Genomic DNA, 20,795 nt, shown 5'->3' on the forward strand with positions numbered 1-20,795 from the left:
GGGATCCTAGAAAATACCGGGCCTAGATTTTCAGGATTTTGACCAGACTTTTTTTGGCCTTAGACTAATTCCATTAATGAAAAGCTTTGTATTCACACAAAAAAATCAAGTCATACCTACGAAGCTTTCTTGCAACACCCTACTTTAAAAGTTTTGGACTGTGCACATCAACCAGGAAGCAAACTGTAATTACATGAGTAGCATATGGATGTCTGGTAGGGATGATTTATGTCATATTATGAAGGCACATACAATGAACTGGTTGAAGTGTTGCATTAAGTATTCCTTTATCCAAAGAAATGGTCTTTAGAGAGCAGGGTACAAATTTGTCACACCTAGATTATTGCCAAAGACTTACAAAAAAAATATGCAAACACTGGTTGGTATAATATGAAGCCAGAATGCTGGGATTCAATGCTTATGGCACATCTATTCAGGTATCATTCTATTCTGTAACATTAGAGAGCTTGCGATTTCCAAATGTAGGTATCATACTTTGTGCATCTATTCAAAATCACTCTCATGTGACGGGATTTTGAAAAGATGTATGGGCGTATGATATGTATGTTTGGAAATTGCAAGCTCTCTAATAAGTCTTGAAGATTGTGAAGGGAAGACTTATCCTCTTTCTGATATGAAACTCAAGTTCTGATCTGTAATAAAGAGTCCCCAGTAAAAGATGATATCATGAAATCATGGCTTAGCTCTCATATATCTAGATATATCTACCAAGACAAGTTACTATGGTCATTGCAAACTGCTTTGATCTACTACTTTTTACTACTTAATTATTTGATGCACCTTTATAATCAAGATGGAATCGAGAAACTTGTTCATGAATTCTTACTGGATTAGATGCCATCTGCATATTTTTGCTATCACATAGAGCAGAACCAATCAGATCGATCAATTCCTAATCAATCCAATTTTGGTCAAATCTGATCTGAATCGGCAAGATCCCTTCATTTGCAGATCTAATGAACTGATTAATTATTCTCATACAAAATCAGTATTTAGGTTTAAAAATTCACAAAAGTAAACAGCAAGCACATTGTATTTTACAGACTAACACATCCTATTTTACCAAAAAAGTTGACAATTCAGGACAGTGATTACATATTGAATATTTATATCATGCTGATCACTTGCACCTGTAAGATTAGTATCTTTGAAAAGAGTGGTATTGTATTCAATCTGATTGCAGACAGACACAGGTGATGAGTGCAACCTGCTTGTAGTGCAGGGCGATATATTCAAAAATTGTATTCATCTATTGCGATGGTAGTTAATCCGACTTCTACGGCGAATAGAGGATGCCCTAATTAATTTTAAAGGAAAGTAGGATGTGTTATATTTGCTATTTTGCCGATTAGCAAGCAAATGACAGGTGATTGGTAGATTCAGATCTATTTATCTCCATCGTCACAACCAATATGGCGGATTTACCATAGATAAACACCTAGATAAACATGTAATTGTGACAGTGAATTACCTTAACATGGAATAAGTTTAAGTGACCACTCATAGGTTCAAATTTCAACTAGCCTAATCACATAGCTCCCATGGCCAAGTGGTTAAGGTACAGGTCTTGTAAACCTGAGGTCCTGGGTTCGATTCCCGGACGGGATCGCTTGTCTTCTTTATTATTTGGTACACGAAACCTGGTGAAAAATGTTGTGGTTTTTTTGTGTGTGAATTACCTTCTTGTGCATCATTGTGGCTGAAGACAACAGGACTGGTAGTTTCCGTAACAAGTTTTCTGTATATAACATAAAACCAAGGATAAGTTTTTAAAACATGGTTATTGGAAATATCAGAATGAATAAGGAATTCAGTCTCAGATTCATTGAAGGTTGATGAAACAACCAAGAAGTTTATGAAGAAACTAGGAAGTGGGGATTACCAGCAGGTATAACTTGATATTCTGAAAGTCTGAAGATTATCATAAAGTTATGACAGTAATATAATGAATAATTATATTTATCAAAACTAACTTTGCAAATGCGTGGCACAAGTACTTTTAGAATTCATCAACTTCTGCACATGGTGAAGAATTATTTTGAAAATGGGTCAACAATTGCACACATAAACAGCTATTCTCTCGGTCTGACATCCGGGAACATTGTCCCCTTTGCACACATGCGCGCATAGCAACCAGCTTGAGGAAGGGAACTGCACATGCGCACACTGGTTTTACAAGGCTTTTTCCACTGTGTGAGGTCAGCCTGACCAAGAGAATATATATTCATACAACCCCCCACAGAGTTAATAATTGTATTATAGTCCCTGGCCCTTACCAACTCATTCAGGGACATTTATCACAAAGGCAGTGTTTGTTTGTTTGTTTGATTTCTTCTTTAACCTGAGACACTCAATCAGTTGAAAACACAATTAATCATCTGTTCTTCCTTGTGTCCCCTAAAAATGATTATCTGAATTGCTCTGGGCACTTGTTAGATTTTAATGGGTAATTGTACAACCCTTCGTATGTCCTACTTAGCTCCCCTTGATTCCATCCATAATGACATTGTTAACCTACCTTACAAATTGCATTTCAGCTTCCAGGTTCTTGGATCTCATTTTATCTACAATACTCTGGAACTCAGGGTTTTCAAATTCAACACGTAATGCAAAATTCGTCCATCTGAAAAAAAATATGCATCAATGTTGTTGATTAAAATTTCAAATTTATATAAACGCAACACAAAAAGAAAGTCTGCATTTATGCAACCCGTCCTACACCAAAACCTGATCTTTTATGACAATTTGATTGATAAGGCTGTATATGAAATTTGGTGCATTTTCAAAAGTTGCAAATCAAAATGATGCACGTGGCCAAAATTGCTAAACATGGTCAAGCTTTCTTGCCCGCAAATGACCCCTGTCGACTATCCCAAGTATTCATGGATTGTTATAATGCTACACTGATGAATACTAGGGCATGATGCGATCGATATGACCTAGCAGTTATTTTGGGCTAAAGTCAATGGTCGCGCTCTGCAATTCACCTCTACAGGTCTGCATGCTCCTTTTTTGATTTGCAACTTTCACAAATGCACCAAATTTCATAAACAGGTATCAATCTTTGGCAATTTAAAGTCTTTGATAGCAAATTTGGTATCAAATTGGAGCTAACAAGGTTTTGGTGTAAGATGTGTTACATAAGTGCAGACTTTCTTTATATGATGTGTTTATATCAGGCGTGGATCCAGGCATGAAATTACTATTTTTACTTTTTTACATGTTTGTTGGGAAAAGATATAAAACCCCTTTGTTTTGCTTTTCACTTACATTGTACACCTGTTTTATCGAATATAATTTGCATCACATTTTGATCATGATGATCAACGACCTCCCACAGTAGCGTATCCAGGCAGTGCACACCCCTGGCTCCCCCCTTTCATGTTAAAATTAAACTGCTATGAAAAACAGAAAATAATACTTTTAAAAAAAATGTGCCGGGTAGTGAATTTATTCACATCGCATATAATAGCTTAAATGTAGCCTTTATTTTGAATTTGTCCATCATTTACTACCCCAGTTTACTGCAAAATATTTGCCAACTGGTTTGCCAACCACCCATAGCAAAGATTAGGCCAATGTCTGAAATAGTGCACAGTTCTCGTAATTTGGGATTTAATTATTTAGAGCATGCTTATAGATGTTTAGGTGACATAATACCTTATTGTGCAATTATTTGGGTGAATTTTTTAAAAAGTTTATAAGAGGAAGCAAGTTCCAATAAACCACAAAGGACCTCAAAAAAAATTGCTGAAAGGCAAACAATTCAGTGAGGAAGGGGCCAAACAAATAATTTGAGCAGTGAGCACCTGTTTACAGTGGCCAACCATACAACTCGGACTTTAAACATCTTGTCACCACAAAAGTGGGCAGCGATATTCAAATAAAACAGTTTCAGGTTAGTAGCCACTAACTGTGTGTGTAATACATGTATGTTAGTCCCCCTTGTCCAAATTAATTAATAAATGTTCCTTCAAAGAAGATAGTTTCCACGGCGCTCACGATTGAACCAGTGGTGTGCCTGGCAGTTTATCCCCCCACAACTCAAAGAAAAACTCAGTACTGTTTAAACAGCTTTACCATTTTTGTTAAATTTAGGAAGACACTAAAAAGATCTGGACTGATAGTTATCATTGCCGTTGCAATACCTAATACAACAAATTAGTTTTAAACAATTATGATTATGCTGAAATAATCATATAAAGCTTTATATGTTTTAAATCATATTAAACTGGTAAGAAGTCGGTATACTGAGCATGAGAAAATGAAGTTTTTTTTAATTATTTATTCTCTGGTTTCCTAGACACTTATCATAAATCTGACATATTTCTGAAGAGTTTTTTTTATTATCATGCTATACATCAAAAATAATGCAATAATGTGATAAACTGTTACATATTGTTAAAAAAAGATTCCTCAAAATAATTTATACCTACGTACATTTTTTGTACATGCTAATTGACAACAACACGCAACAGGTGTTCAACATTGATTTTGTTTAAAGCCATAATGTACGATCTTATAATATGAAATTGGTTCATTTTTTTCAAACCTGATTTTTTTTTCATATTTGTAATGTTTACACATGTCCCAACTTGCACCTAAATGGAATCGGCCAAATTTGTTGTCTTTGTAGGTCAACAGAGCAAAGTTTGACATATTATCATAATTTAAAACTTATGATAATATGTCCTCCCATATAGAACTGCATGTTAAATGGCCAAAATAACCAGTGGGGTTGCTTTCACTTTACCTTGTTATTTCAACTTAAAATGGACATCAACCCTTCCTGTCAGTTATTACCAGTGATCGAATTTAGGAAAAATAAATGGTTGTCCCACGGACAACCAGATTACAATTTCTGGTTGTCCGTCTGAGTTTTTGATTGTCCGTAGGCCTACAAATGTGACTTTTTGCTAGATTTATGGTTGTCCGGCGGACAACCGAATCAGTATTTTTGGTTGTCCGGCGACTTTTTTAGTTGTCCCGGGCAACCGGACAACCAAAATTTCGAACCCTGGTTATTACTAATATTATTTCAACATTTTGAATAAAGAATAACAAAATTAAAATTTAACGGAAATCGTACATTAAGGCTTTAAATGATGCTGTAGCCATCAAACAATATTAAAAAATGATACTATTTCAAACAATTATTGTTACAGTAAAATGTGATACAATTGATCAACTAAATAGTTCGATAAACGTGTTAACTAAAGTAAGATCCGTGTTATTGAGTTTATATTGATTGTGGACTCAGTATGCTTACAATGTACCGTGTAGAGATCGTTCTTTCGGACCAGCTGTGTATAACGGGTTTTGCAATGGTGTGAATGTATAGATCTGAATTGTGGCAATATGAGCGTGTTTATTTTAAATTTGCTGAATTTTGAGCACATCGTTGACGATCATCTTAATTTATCACTACGGCTGCTGTTGATAGTGAATCAAATTTACCAAATTTAAAATAAATAACCTTCCCTCAAATGTCGAATTACCTTTGCAAATACTGAGATCATAAATGCAAACATGGGCATCAATGCCATCAATACCAGGGACAGGGGCACCAGCCAATCCCGGGGGATAGGGGACATCCCTTATGTGTTTAGATGGGGACACAATATCAAATCCCCCCCCCCCCCATGTTTTGGTACATTACATAGACATATGACAAAGCGATAAGAAGGTTTTATCGACGAACTTCGTCTCCGTGAAGAAATGCACCTCGAACAGCTTCAAAAATGAATTGTCTTGTCATAGCAAATTATCAAAATAATAGTTTGTAGTGTAAAGGATATAGTAGGCCTATAAAGAACAAGACACTGTTCATGTTGTGGATGAAATAAACGCTTTTTTTATTCCATTAATTTACTTGTTTTAACTGATGTAGGCCCTACACTTGCAGGTTAAATATAGCTGTTCAACACATGTAACGTTTTTAACTCGCCTTGGTTACTAAGAAACTTCAGACCGGCCCTTTGTTTTGACACTCTGGTCCCTAGGAGCCCTTGATCTTTTAAAAGTAGCTTGTAGGGAAAAAGCCTCCCCCAGAAAGAAGAAAAAAAACCACAAACACAAACACACACACACACACCCACCCCACACAAAAAAACCGGCAGTGGGCCCCGTAGTCCAAAATAGCAAGGGGCCATGTCAGCAACTGCTGACTTGCTGACAGCTTAGGCCTAAATCCTCCACTGGCAAAACGTTGAGTGTGTCCCCCCTTTCCCAAATTCCTGGATCCGCCACTGGTTTATATTAGACTATATTGTTATATGTTAGACTTACATTCTCGACTCTCGAGTGATAGTCACTACGCATTGATGAGCATTTTATGTTAATTTAATTTCTTTATGACTTTGAAGATAACACAATCCAGGGAAGATGTTGGTATCCCTAAATTCTGTCAAATCTCTAGATATAAAAGTACCATGTAAAGCTTCCAATTTAGGATCATGATGATTTTGATCTCAGATATACTGTACTTAAATTTTAATGTTTATACAATTAATACTGATACTAATATTGGTTTTCACTTCATCATTTTATAGTTTTAATAGACACTCCCTAAAAGTAACTGACTTAAGTGTCTGGGGCTGATTAGGATGAACAGAGTACACATAAATGCTAACACTCAAAATGCCCGTATGAATATTGAATAGTACAGTTCATGAAGCCACAACAAAGGGCTATGACATCTTATCAGACACTCATCTTGGCAAATATGTCCAAGTAAACATAGATATCTAATGAACAATGTGTGTATTCCAGGCATATGGAGATAATTGTTCAACTCTAACTTTAACTTACTATGACCCACACAGAGAAGTCAATTTCAATTGCGACATTGAATTCAGATTGTGACTAAGGATTAGCATAAATTATATGTTGACGGGGTGTTTACACAGTAGTCTACTTCAAAACAAATTGTGAATTTGTATTTTATGTTATTACTTGCTCATACTTCAAATTACTATTATTTAGAAGACAGTGAGCAGGGCAGAACAGCTTGCAAACAACACACACAAATGGAGGCAGTGCCCGCACAGGAAACACAACGAACAGCAAGTTCTATGCACACAAGTCAAGTTCTAAGTCAAGTATTTTAAGTCCATTTAGAAGCATATTTTGGAGGAAACTAAGCTGGGTGGGGAGGGAGTTGTCACAGGACGTTTGCATTTTGTAGTATGTATTACCCAGAGATGGAACCCAGACTGTGTGAGTCAAGGGTCCTCCTCACTGGAAGGCCCCTTAGCTACTGTAAGTGACAGGGTCTGTCCCCTTAAATCTGCCTCTGGATCATGTTTCACTGGCAACCATCTGCTTTCCAAATAATTTACGTTTGAGGTGAACAATCACTCTCATTTGCCATCACTGATTTTGAATCAATGGCTGATCACTTAAGATTTCTTCTTGTGAAGTCTATAAAATGGATCCACACTAAATTCTATTTCTATCACTCATATACCATAATTTATCACTTGCCCCTGTATGTATAGAACCTGTAATTACAATGGCACTGGTTTCAAATGTGATTACGCACATTTGAATCCTATCTTGTTTGATCTTCTTTCATATCAAAGGTACTACACAATATTGCATCATATATCGTCACGGTTCTTGAGTTTGTAGTCAGATAACCTACATGTACCTTCCATATCAATTGAATGTGGATTAACTAGTCAGCTCTAGTCCATATCTTGATATGGGACACAATCTGATCCAACCAGACCCAGAGAAGATTTATAGGCGATCCCATGATACATGTTCTAGTGAAACATCCGGGTTCTTGAGAACCAGTCTACTAGAAATTTCAATTGAATGAACACAGCTGTCAACAGCGTGGTGATTCTCTGCGTACACTGTGTGATGAACGCCCGCGTGTGCGTAACGCAGAAGTGAATCAAACCTTGCCAACTCACTCATGATTGGTTAGTATTTCCATTATTGTATCTATGGTCATGCGTTCGCATTGTACTTTGAAATACGCGATGTACGAAATTGTTCGCATTGCGTACAGCTGCTGGCAGCTGTGTCCATTAAATTGAATTTTTTACTTTTAGTATATCGATTTCTTGTACTTTTAGACTTTTATTCCTCATTCAAAAAGAGCTCATTTGAACAGGGTACCGATGTTCTTTTCAGGGATCATCTCAAATGCTTATGGACCCAAGTTTTGGACATATTTTGAGTGTTTGAAAATCGTGTCTTTGGAACGGGAATCAACAAGAATTGTGTGAAACTCTGTGATTACTAGACTGGTTCTCAAGTACCCGGATGTTTCAGTAGTATCATGGGACTGCTTATAAATCTTCTCTGAACCAGACCAAATATAATGAACAAATTTTAATCTTTCCCCAGAGCAGCCAGCCCACATACATGTTGGATAAAAAAGACAGTACATCTGGCCGGATTCGAATCGGCAACCTTTGTAATACTAGCACAACACTTAACCAGCTGAGCCACAGATGCACGCTGGAGAAGCGTGGTTGGTATAAGGTTCAAATGATGTCTGTCGCATTCCTATCGGAAGGCATTAGAACTCTTCTCCAAAGTTGAAACCCTTACATCCCTATAGCATACTTGGTTGCAAAGTTATAATGCCAATTTCTCATGTACCATATTTCATTTTTGTTTTGGTTCATGTGTTGCCTGTATCTCAATTTGACTATTGCCACCTCTGGTCTGACTGGATGTCACATGTCACATTTTATACAATCTTTTGGTTTAAAGGCCTAATTTTGGTTCACTTCCACTAACACAACAGTCACCTAGCAATGTAATCTTTGATAGTAGATCTGGAGCTCATTTTACATACCAATTGATTTTAAGTTTATAGCCCTTTGTTAAGGGCTCGGATAGCGACGTTTGCACAGTATTTTTGTGGGACCTGAGAGTACAACAGACACACTAAATTGCATTCTGAATACAAGGAATATCCTTCTGATTAGAGGTTAATGACTGCGCATCAGTTGTTTTGAGGGTATTGTGAAATACATGTATTTAAACATTGTGCTTTGGAACCGAGGAATATTCCGAGGGGCGTGGCCCCAAGGGATATTCCGAGGTCCAAAGCACAATGTTTAGATATTTCACAATACCCGAAAAAAATAACTGATGCAAAGTCATTAACCTCATTCATAACCGTCATTTTAACCTTTTTACAAAACAGAACAGTATTTCAGCTATATCTTTTGTTTTTCCCTGTCAAAAATCGAAAGGAAATACCGCTAGTGACCAATCACACTAGCGATGTGATCATGCGATGTCCAAAATTTTATATGGTGGCCAGCATCCACATAAATTGTTTCATTGCTTAATTTGGTCTGATTCTTTGATTCTTCTTTGGTCAACATACTAACCTTCCCATAACCTCATCAATCCATTTGGGTACTTTACACAATGGTAACTCCAGCTGGTGAAACTCGGCTAATTTGGTAGCTATTTCTTGTGAGATGTCTGGATTGGAAAGTTCTGCGGTTCTTAAGCAACGGGACTGAAAGGATAAACAATAGCAAAATGGTTGCTGTTATTGTGCCCTGAAGATATATTTTGACACAATCCTTTCACAAACAAATATTTAATTTACTATATGTTGGGCCTTTATCTCAATCGTTATCTCTATCTAGTAGATAAACCTGAAAACACCTCCAAATGTAGTAGACCAGATAGACGCTGAACTTTGCACTGTTTATTTATCTTTAGAACCATGTGATAAAACAAGTCAATAAACAATAGTTACTTAGTAGTGGCTGGTTAGCTGCCAATAATGAAATATTCCTTGTGTTTCACAATAGTTCGGATTGTGTATAATGAAATATTCCTTGCCTGTGTTTCACAATAGTTTTGGATTATATATAAAATTCATGTAGAAATGTCATAAATGAATAAGGTAACATATCATGAACCTAAATAAAATGTACAGCGATAAATACAATAGAGGTTATCCACTTCACTCATGTGTGACTTCTTACAAAAGGCACTGGTTCCCGTAGAATTCCTCATTCAAACCATTCAATGCATGACCTCAGAGTTACCTGCATGACTTTGGCAGGCTATTTTGAAACAGTCATGGTTGCACATGCAGGTACTTCTTTTGAAAGTCCTAAACAAGGTATAGCAGTCGCTGATAGAACACGGATAACCTCTATTCAGCATCTGTCAAAGGTATTCATTTTGCCTGTCCAAGAAGCAAATTACCTGTCCAAAATGATGGGTGGACAGGTGGCTGACTATATAATATATACACTGCATATAATCATAATAATGGGGCAATCTATGGGCACTAAAATAATATGAATCAATGTGTACTTTTGAGATGCAGATCTAGTTTTAGACGCATGCTTTTACTGTCTACATAGCACAAATTTACAGCGTGATTATTGCAAAATTTGAAAGCATCATTAGTGCATAAGTGCACATTATGTACATGTGTGGTCCCTAATGGACGACAATTAATGTGTCTTAAACACTGCATCCCCAGATGTAGTGAAAGTCATGCATGAAGAGCGTTGGTTTTACTCACACATCATGCAGTGCCGTTTTGCAGTACACTTGTTTTTATGCAACAAACGCCAAATCCGCATGTCAGAAGTACACAAAGTGCAGGTTTAGTCTCCAATATAATGCAGATTGCCCTAATCCACAGCTTATTGATAACATCCTCATTTGTGACAAGAAAGCAAAAGATACAACTTACTGGAATGTATTGTTCTAATCTTCCTTCACGGAAAACTCCATACAGTTTTGGTGCATGTCTTCGCTCTGAGAGTAAGGAGAAAACTACGGTATCTAACAATGGTGCATCACCCTCATAGAAGATCTCCCCATAGACTCGTAGAAGCACCTCGTTAGGTTCTTTGCCAACTGGTTTCTGCTTAGAAGGAAGAGTGCATAGGTATAGATAGTTACTCAAACCAGCCCTGAAATAAAGCATAATGATGGATGTGATTGAAGCATGACAATGTGATAAACCAAATTTCAAAGCTGTGAAGAGTATACCATACAAAATGTAGATATGGATTAATGAGGGTAATCAAATCACAATCATGTGTGCTTTGACTTGATTTTCATTTAATAATAAAAATACCCTGCGTTTTCATTTTTGCTCCTTATAGTTTTACCTCAATTTCATTATTGCTGACTTCGGTCTGCTTGGGTCAGATCAAGTCACACAATATACCATGCTCAATTTCTCAATAAAATGAATTTGAGAACAAAGTCTTCATAGGGGAAGGCACACATTGCTGAATATGAAACATCTTGTCTCTCTGTTACTACACCCTTTTGCAAAGACCTTTCGCACTGCCTGATTTGGCACAGTTTATGGCATAAACATGAAGTACGGTTTTAATTGGCTAATTGAATCATGCCATTGTCGCATCAACTAATCAATCTCCATAGCATTGTGCAATGCAGGCGCGACCAGTCGGACAGTGTGAAAGGTCTTTGCAAAAAGTCTACCGGTAGTGTTTCTAACAACTTGTGGCCCTCATTCTTCCATGGATGACATTATGTATCTATTTTATGTGAACCTTTGTGACTCTCACCATCTCACCCCTGCCCGGATGTTGGTGGAATGAGATAACATACATATTTGATTTGTCTGGCATTTATACATATGTGTTTATAATTTTATAATATTATTAGTGAAAAATATTCCTGAATGGAAATGATATCGAATCCAACATTCTTTAGAAGATGGAATACTGGTGTTTATTGTTTCCTTTTAAAGTTAAAGTTGTTGTTACTGCCCACATCAATAAAGTCCCAATATACTAGTATAAATTCACAAAAACCTGCATCAGCCGTGCAATACCAGGGAACTTCGATTATTATTAGGGAATTGTGACTGAAAAAGGTCATAATTCACACAAGTGATAACTCTATGACCTGAATTAAGACACAAGTAGGCCAGAATATTTCCTGGCATGATTTAATATAGTAGGCACATCCATTTCACCATAGACCCTGGAAGATATTTAATAAACATTTGGTCACATTTTATCAATATAATAAAACATGAATAAAGTAAACATGGCATAATAACTATTCTATAGTAAATCGGTTATTATACGTATACATTTTGTACCATGTAACTGATGAGGCATAATATGAAGGATATTATATCATCTTCCTGAATAGCCAGACTATGGTACAGGACTACAGGTCACTGACGTGGCTTTTTGTTTCCACAAATGACCATGGTGGTATATCATCTCTTCTCAAACTGTGACCTGGGTCCAGCTCCAGACATTTAACGCTAAGCAGTGTCATCCTCCTGACAATTCACTGTAGAAGTGATGTAATAATCAGATTAACTACCATAGCAATAAAGTAAAGGTAAAGGAGACAATCCTGTATAAACAGTGATCGGAGTGCCCATCTCTCTTTCATTGGCGATTGGGCCAGACTCCTCCATGTAATGTTGCTATAGGGGATCGCTACACCTCCTCTACAGCGAGTCTGTTACCTTCCCAGCATTTAAGAATGCCGGTACTCATTTAAACACCTGGGTGGAGAGGAGTAATCGAGATAAAGTGCCTTACTCAAGGGCACAACATGATGGCGTCGCCAGGGCTCGAACCCCCAACCTTTCGATCATGAGTCAGTGCCCGTTCCACTAGGCCACCGTGCTCCCACCATAGCAATAGATGAAAACAATTTTTGAATACATTGCGCTGCACTACAAGCAGGTTGCACTCATCACCTGTGTACATGTATGTCTGCAATCATAGATTGAATACTCTTTTCAAAGCTACTACAGGTGCTAGTGATCAGCATGATATGGTTCAATGCAGAGGTACTGTGTGAATGTACTAGCGCAGCGGGGTATATTCAAAAATTGTTTTCACCTATTGCTATGGTAGTTAATCCGATTATTACATCACTTTGCCAGTGAATAGACAAAGTTGGTACTGTGTCCATGAACTGCACATATATGCCATTCTATATCGATCCACAATGTTATGAGTCTGGCCTATTATGAGCCGACTCAGCTGACTCGACTATGTCTCATCCAATATTTCAAAAATCATAGCTTGACCAATAACTATAGGCTTAATCGATCCAATTTTATATCATACTGACTTTGTCAATCTCAGAGCTTATGGAGTTGAATGGTTAACCATTTATTTCTCTTTGTTTTACTGCCAAGGCCATATGGACAGGCTAACCTAGTGCTGTATTTGATTTATAATAAAATGAAATATGAAATTAGCTGGAACAAAATGTAATTTGTAAATGAGTATATTGAGTATGAAAATGAGAAGATGAGAAATTATTAGAAACAACCTGGACCAAAAGTGGCGGTCTACGAAAGAGGCGGAGTAAAACGTGCTTTGGTTGGCTGTCATCCTCCTCTAACTCTACAGGAGTTGCAGTTGGAGATGGCAGGGAGCAAATATAATAGCGATTATTCGGGCTACTGTACCTGTGGGGTAATTAAAATTGGTTTAGTTTAAGAAAATTAATGAACAAAACTACATGTACCAGATGACACAAGATATTGATGAAATAACTGTAAAATGAATTTATTAGTGACTCTATTCTTATGCTGTTTTGTACTTGTAGGGCCTACTGGGTGAAGTTCAAAATAATACTAAAGTCATTTTCACATTAACAAGTGACAAGATGGGTGAATTCAGGAGATAGTAACTTTTGAATTGTTCAACTTTTAAGCATTTTACAACAACACTCAAAAATCATCAAATCAATTGTACAACTTCAGTTATGTTGTAAATACAGCTGATATTGATAACTTTGCTTTGACTCATGACCCTCGACCCTGCTATTAGTACTACTAGTAGATACTGATATGATGAACAAATAAATTGTATGTTACAATCAATACTCGTCAACAACTTGATAATTCTTAAGCGATTGACAGTTGAAGCTTTGGATTCCTATTGAAATACACTGTATTGTCCTGGAGTTTCAACAACTAGAGTACCCGGTAATTGTAAATTGTATGCATAGCAGCATGGTAGGCCCACAGCATTTAAAGAAATATTGGCTCTACAAATGATTCAAAATCATTTGTAATCATTTTCCACCACAAAATATGGTATGAAAACACAGAAAAGCAATGTCACATAATGTATTCATGAATGTATGGATGGGTCAAACAAGTTGTCAATATTAAAGTTAAATTTTTATTACTTCTGTGGTACGCATTGGTGATTGGCGATCGCGTAGAAGTGTCGAGGTCTCCACCCCTTTTACGCGCCGATGACAAATCCATGGCATGGGTCAAGCATCTTGTTGTCAAGAGATATGTATATTATAGGGGCAAGGACTACAGCTACTACACTGAAAATTCAGCAACTCAAGGCAAGTAAAGTTTTATTCAGATTTCCTTTTACAAAGCGTACTGCTAGCCGTCCAGCGAGTATTATTTTGCACAAAGTCCAATGCAACGCTTGACGTCGCGCACGTATACGCGATGGTTTAACTTTAAGCTGTCAAAGGAACCTTGGTAAAAATTATAGTTATTGATTTATTGATCAAATATTGGTTTTCCCTCATTTTTGACTGTCACTCCACAACTGTTGTCTGTGCTGAAATAAAATTTCCAGTGCAGTGGATGTAGTCCTTGCCCCAATAATATACATATCTTACTTGTCACCAATGTGCTATAATTGTTGAGAAAAATGCAAAAATAGGCACATGACAAATCACTCAAGAGTCTCAGCTACTTTCAATTGCCTATTTTAGCTCGAACCAAAACGCAAAAACCTGAAACCCAATGACTATAATAATTGTTTTTATTACTGTTTATAGGACATGTATGATTATATTCATAATTGACTTACCTCAAGTTTACTATTTGAAACTCTGTTAATTTGATCTTGGTCCACGCACCGCCCAAGTAGTCTTTACACCAATTGTAAGCTTTCATGCGGGTTTCTGGATCGACGTCATCCATCGCGTCTGTCGGCTATTTTCGGGATTTTCTCTTGTTTTTTAAAACGTCTGTAATAGGTAGAATGAATGTACACCACGTTCCAAAACACTACTTGGTTATAAGTGCTTTAATTCTTCACTCTTTCGTGAATCAAATCGCAGCAATAAATGCACATCATCGTGATCATGCCTGTCTTCCTGTTTTCGTGACACGTTCTGTGTTGCTGGTTTGCTGCAGTTAACCCCGCCCAAATTCCGCCCATGAAAATAGTACACAGTCCGTATCCAATGCATAAATCAACCCACTACTAAAACGCCTAATTGGGCGTAATAATTGCGCGGACTAACACGTGTTCATGTTTTCACACGTGATCCGCCAACCATGTGACCTACTAAGATTCGCACCCAGCCCCAGGCCTGCCCAGGCAATAAACTGAATCTCGACCTACTCCCCTAAAATCTTCACACGCTTTGCGCGTGTGCGAGTACTAGTCTGTGTTCAAGACTTTATGATGTATTGACCAGGCGAGCACGTATTATTTGCTGTACTCGGTAGCGTACAGCGTGCTTGAGATCACTTGTCTGTACTCGGTAGCCTACAGAAAGTGTGCTAAAATCATGAAAAATAAACTGTGTTACTTTTATGATAAAAGAAAATATGTCTACAGGCCCCTATCCATAGAAATATTTAATGCTTTATGCAATCAACTATCATAATGCCGTGAGTTGGTTATAGACCTTTTTCCCTCTTTCCCATCATGCACTATTCCAGGGGGGTATGAGTGTCGCAAAATACATCATCTCCCCGGGGAGTACAGAGTTATGTTCATCACATTCTGGAATACGGACATTTCGACTGGTGCCTTCATCACAAAAAAAGGAATCCCCGATAATGATGATAATGGCGCCACCGTCACTAATACCTTTCGGGGCAAAAACAACATTTCTATGCCTTATGGACATGGTGTATTCACCCAAAAAGTTTCCTGTTATTGAAACCTAACTTTGCATACATTTTATAGACCTAATGGTGAAAAACTGATGACGGGACACGCAGTGATATTTTACCGGCATCCGTTTCACTTTTTTTTTCGGAGTTGAAAATAAAACGAACACAAAATCTCTTACACAGATGTTCTGCATCGCTCCGTAACTGCATCACTCGTGTATTCAATTATTGCATAATTAGTAACATCGATGGCCTTTACGATAATCCGCATATATGGAATCAGTATGCCCATATTAAGACAAAATAATTGCAAAGGCCTGGCAAAGACCAGCGGATGCACACGATCTATGAGGTTGATGAACTACGTCATACCCCCCTGGAATAGTGCATTGTGGGATAGAGGGAAAAAGGTCTATAGGCCTAGGCCCGGGCCTATGCCTAGCTTAGACCCTTTAAGATTTTTTTAAACGGCACGATGTGACTGTTAATTAGGTAGGTAGGTATTAATTTTAATTAAAAATAATAAGTAATTAAAATTACTTATTATTTTCTTTATTTTGAAACGAGTGGTCACATCCCAATATCAACGGTACATTTTGGCACTGCAGATATAATTATTGCGATTAGGCCGTGTAAAATTAATATTTTGGTTCTCGTCCCTCCCTCCTCAATTTCTGGGATTTGTCAGATTTTTTTTTTTTAGATTTTTCAATTTTTTAGACTTTGGAATGATTTATGAAATCTTCATACACATGAATAAGTTTATTAGAGAACAAGCATCACTTCCAAGTCTTTTTGTGGTACTCTAGGGGGTTTAGGGGAAGGTGGGGCATAACGGACCCCCGGGGCAAAACGGAACCACCTGGAAAAATAGGCCTTGGCAATACTGCCGCCTATGCAAATTATATTGAGGAACACAAGTATGGCTACGAGGATTTACAACAAAAATTTTATCTGAAACAATCCACTGACATTCGAGCAAGATCGAGTCAAAAAATTACTACCCGTCTGGTGTAAGATATGTAGATGTTTAATGCGCTGCAATTTTACTTCATTAATATCAGATTCCCAAATAAATGTGTATATTGTAAACACGAAGGTACTAGCCATGAGCTGTATTAAGTGCTACGATGTATTATGCATGCAACCTATTTCTAAAAAATCGGGTATGGGGCAAAACGGAACCCTAGGTGTGGGGCATAACGGAACAGGGTTCCGTTTTGCCCAGGGCGTTTTGTCCCACAGATGGGTTCCGTTTTGCCCCAATTGGACATAAGTTGTCTTCACTCAAGGAAATGTAGGCGTTATCTAGGGGCCTACTCGAACATGGTAAACACTTCGCTGAAACATAGACATATAACTAGACCTACAGATAGAATTAATGATTAAAAGTTAACCACTTACTCCACAGAGATGGTAGGCCTACTGAATATTTCTTTCTAATCAAATATTGGTCATACATATTATAGGCCTACTAGGCCTATAAGAAGTTAACCACTCACTCCACAGAGATGGTAGGCCCACTTAATATTGTAACTGAATATAGGCCTACATATAACTAGGCCTAGGGCCTACCGATGGAACAACTGATATAAGTTTGCACCCAGGGTGCCGTTTTGCCCCATAGGGGGGTTCCGTTTTGCCCCGATAGTGGGGCAAAACGGATTTTTTTTGTTGAAAATATTTCTTCATTTTTATAAAAAATTGTAAGATTCAAGTTATATTGGTTACTGGTATATTAAAGGTAAATACAAACTTCAACTGAACATATACTTTTTACAGTCATATTACTTATGGTGACGTCACAGAGCATCCTCAAAGTTAAGTGTTCCGTTATGCCCCACCTTCCCCTATCCCTCAGAATCTCACATTTGAAAAAAAAAAAAAAAAGGGCCTCATCGTTTCCTCGAGCACTGTTGGAGAAGACCGAAAACTACTGACAATGCTAATTTTACATTGAAAAAAAAAAAAAAAAAAAAAAAAAAAAAACCCTCCCTCATCAATTCATGAAAATCCTCTGGACGAGAACCAAAACATTAATTTTATACGGCCTTATGGTTGATTTTATACATTGAATACCGGTATCTAAAATGCAGGGGTGTTTCAGTAGGCCTATCATAGTTATTAAAAAAAAAAAAAAAAAGAAGTAGCAAATTAATATAGGCCTATGTCATTTTGAGAAAAATATCAAATAAACAAATAGGCCTAATTAAATATTTTGCAATTCTCAATTTTGGACGCGGGAATTATTAGGCTAAATAAATAAGAAACAAGTAAATAAATAAACATGTTTCACGTTTCCTCTGGATTTCTTTTTTGAGGTTTCCTCGATTTATAGGCCTATATTATTATTTTTTGAAATTCAGTTTAATATAGGCTAACTTTTCAAAACATATAGGCCTAGGTCTAGGAAGTTGAGATGGTTTCTATAGCCTAGCTAATATGGGCCTACAAGAAACATTTTTGGAAGGTTTTGTGATCATTAAAGGGGTGTTACCGGTACCTCTCAGAAAAACAAATAAAAGGCTTCCTCCTTTTTCCAGGCATTAGGCCTGTTGTCAGTGTCGGCGCCAGGAATTATTTCTTAAAGTGAATCTCAGGGGGAAGGGGCGCAAAATAAACACATTTTGAGCAAAATTGCCGCAAAAAGTGGACATTTTCATAATTTTGAGTTTTTACTGGGTATTTACCGGCAATTTTGCGATAAAAAAATAAAACCCGGATGTGAAACATGTTTGTTTATTTTGTTTGTTTAGGGCTATAAGTTTGTTTATTTATTTGTTTATAAGTTTGTTTATTTGTTTGTTATTGTTATTTGTTTGTTTGTTTATCTTTGTTATTTATTTTGTTTATTTGCCTGTATTTTGTTTGTTTTTAAGTTTGTTTATGAATATTTGTTTATAAGTTTGTTAATTTGTTTAAAACTTTATTCATAATTTCTTTGTTGATCTTTTTGTTAATTATATTGTTTATTTGTTTGTTTATAAGTTTGTTTATTTGTTTCTTTGCTTGTTTGTTTATCTTTTGTTTGTTTGTCTATTTTGTTTAAGGTGTAAGTGTTTATTTATTTATTTGTTTATAAGTTTGTTGATTTGTTTATAACATTTGTTAATATGTTTGTTTATCTTTTTGTTAATTATATTGTATATTTGTTAGTTTAATTGTTTTTTTGCTTGTTTGTTTATCTTTTGTTTATTTGTCTGTATTTTGTTTAAGTTGCAAGTTTGTTTATTTATTTGTTTATAAGTTTGTTGATTTGTTTATAACTTTATTGTTAATATGTTTGTTTGCTTATCTTTTTGTTAATTATATTGTTTATTTGTAAGTTTGTTTATTTGTTTGTTTGTTTGTTTGCTTGCTTGTTTGTTTATCTTTTGTTTATTATTTTGTTTATTTGTTTGTTTAAAAGTTGTTTATCTTTTTGTTAATTATATTGTTTATTTATAGGTTTATTTATTTGTTATTTATATGTTAGTTACTTTGTTTATTTGTTTATTTTTTGCACATTTGTTTATTCGATTATTTGTTTGTTTATAATTATGTTTGTTAATTTGTTTCTTGTTTATTCGTTCGTTTGTTTATAAGGTTTTAAATTTATTTATCTATGTATTTGTATGTTTGTTTATAGTTACTTCCAGAGTGGTGTAAATCGTTTTCATTTAATAAATTAATAATTGCTAACCGCTGCTTGCCTATTTGTTTGTTTACTTACCTATTTGTTTGCTTACTTGCCTATTTGTTTGTTTACTCGCCTATTTGTTTGTTTACTCGCCTATTTGTTTGTTTACATGCCTATTTGTTTGTTTACTCGCCTATTTGTTTGTTTACTCGCCTATTTGTTTGTTTACTTGCCTATTTGTTTGTTTACTATTTGTTTGTTTACTTGCCTATTTGTTTGTTTACTTGCCTATTTGTTTGCTTACTTGTCTATTTGTTTGTTTATTTGCCTATTTGTTTGTTTACTTGCCTATTTGTTTGTTTACTCGCCTATTTGTTTGCTTACTTGCCTATTTGTTTGCTTACTTGCCTATTTGTTTGCTTACTTGCCTATTTGTTTGTTTACTTGCCTATTTGTTTGTTTACTTGCCTATTTGTTTGTTTACTTGCCTATTTGTTTGTTTACTTGCCTATTTCTTTGTTTACTTGCCTATTTGTTTGCTTACTTGCCTATTTGTTTGCTTACTTGCCTATTTGTTTGTTTACTTGTCTATTTGTTTGTTTATTTGCCTATTTGTTTGTTTACTTGCCTATTTGTTTGTTTACTCGCCTATTTGTTTGCTTACTTGCCTATTTGTTTGCTTACTTGCCTATTTGTTTGTTTATTTGCCTGTTTGTTTGTTTACTTGTTTGTTTACTTGCCTGTTTACTTGTTTACTTGTATGTTTGTTTACATGTTTGTTTGTTTACTTGTATGTCTGTTTACTTGTTTGTTTGTTTACTTGTTTGTTTACTTGTTTGTTAGTTAGTTTGTTTACTTGTTTGTTTACTTGTTTGTTTACTTGTTGTTTGTTTATATCTACGCCAACTTGACTCGTCTGATAACAACACTGATAGCCAGAATGGAGTCAAGTGACTCTCAAAGTGGAGTAAACTAGCACTGGCTCTCAAAATGAGTCACCTGACTGTCACAAGAGAGTCAGTTGACTCTACCCGTATGTTTGTTTACTTGTTTGTTTGTTTACTTGTATGTTTGTTTACTTGTTTGTTTGTTTACTTGTTTGTTTGCTTGTTTACCTGTTTACTTGTTTGTTTACCTGTTTGTTTACATGTTTGTTTGTTTACTTATTTACTTGTTTACTTGTTTGTTTATTTATTTATTTATCTTGCCTGTTTACTTGGTTATTTACTTGTTTGTTTACTTGTTTGTTTCCTTGTTTGTTTACTTGTTTGTTTGTTTACTTGTTTGTTTACATGTTTGTTT

The 20,795-nt window shown here is 35.9% G+C and overlaps 1 protein-coding gene and 1 non-coding gene across 4 annotated transcripts in view; one reads left to right on the plus strand and one right to left on the minus strand.

Annotated features, from left to right (window-relative positions):
• The window catches only part of LOC140155125 (choline/ethanolamine kinase-like), a 74,376-nt gene extending 59,095 nt beyond the window's left edge, over positions 1-15,281 (minus strand). For 2 of the 3 annotated variants that reach the window (XR_011859343.1, XM_072177835.1), the window contains exons 1-5: positions 14,835-15,274; positions 10,721-10,943; positions 9,384-9,517; positions 2,540-2,644; positions 1,701-1,759 (exon numbers count right to left, since the gene is read on the minus strand). Coding sequence is in view for 2 of the 3 variants with exons in the window: in XM_072177835.1 (XP_072033936.1) it covers positions 1,701-1,759; positions 2,540-2,644; positions 9,384-9,517; positions 10,721-10,943; positions 14,835-14,947 (634 nt within the window). In the remaining variant the exon portion in view is untranslated. Of the gene's footprint in view, positions 1-1,700; positions 1,760-2,539; positions 2,645-9,383; positions 9,518-10,720; positions 10,944-14,834 lie in introns of all 3 variants that reach the window. The other variant, XM_072177836.1, reaches the window with a different exon arrangement.
• Positions 1,557-1,632, plus strand: Trnat-ugu (transfer RNA threonine (anticodon UGU)). The gene has a single exon. It is a non-coding gene; the product is annotated as a tRNA-Thr (tRNA).
• Positions 15,282-20,795: the final 5,514 nt, after the last annotated feature.

The sequence above is a fragment of the Amphiura filiformis genome, chromosome 6, assembly GCF_039555335.1.
Source record: "Amphiura filiformis chromosome 6, Afil_fr2py, whole genome shotgun sequence".
NCBI lineage: Eukaryota > Metazoa > Echinodermata > Ophiuroidea > Amphilepidida > Amphiuridae > Amphiura > Amphiura filiformis.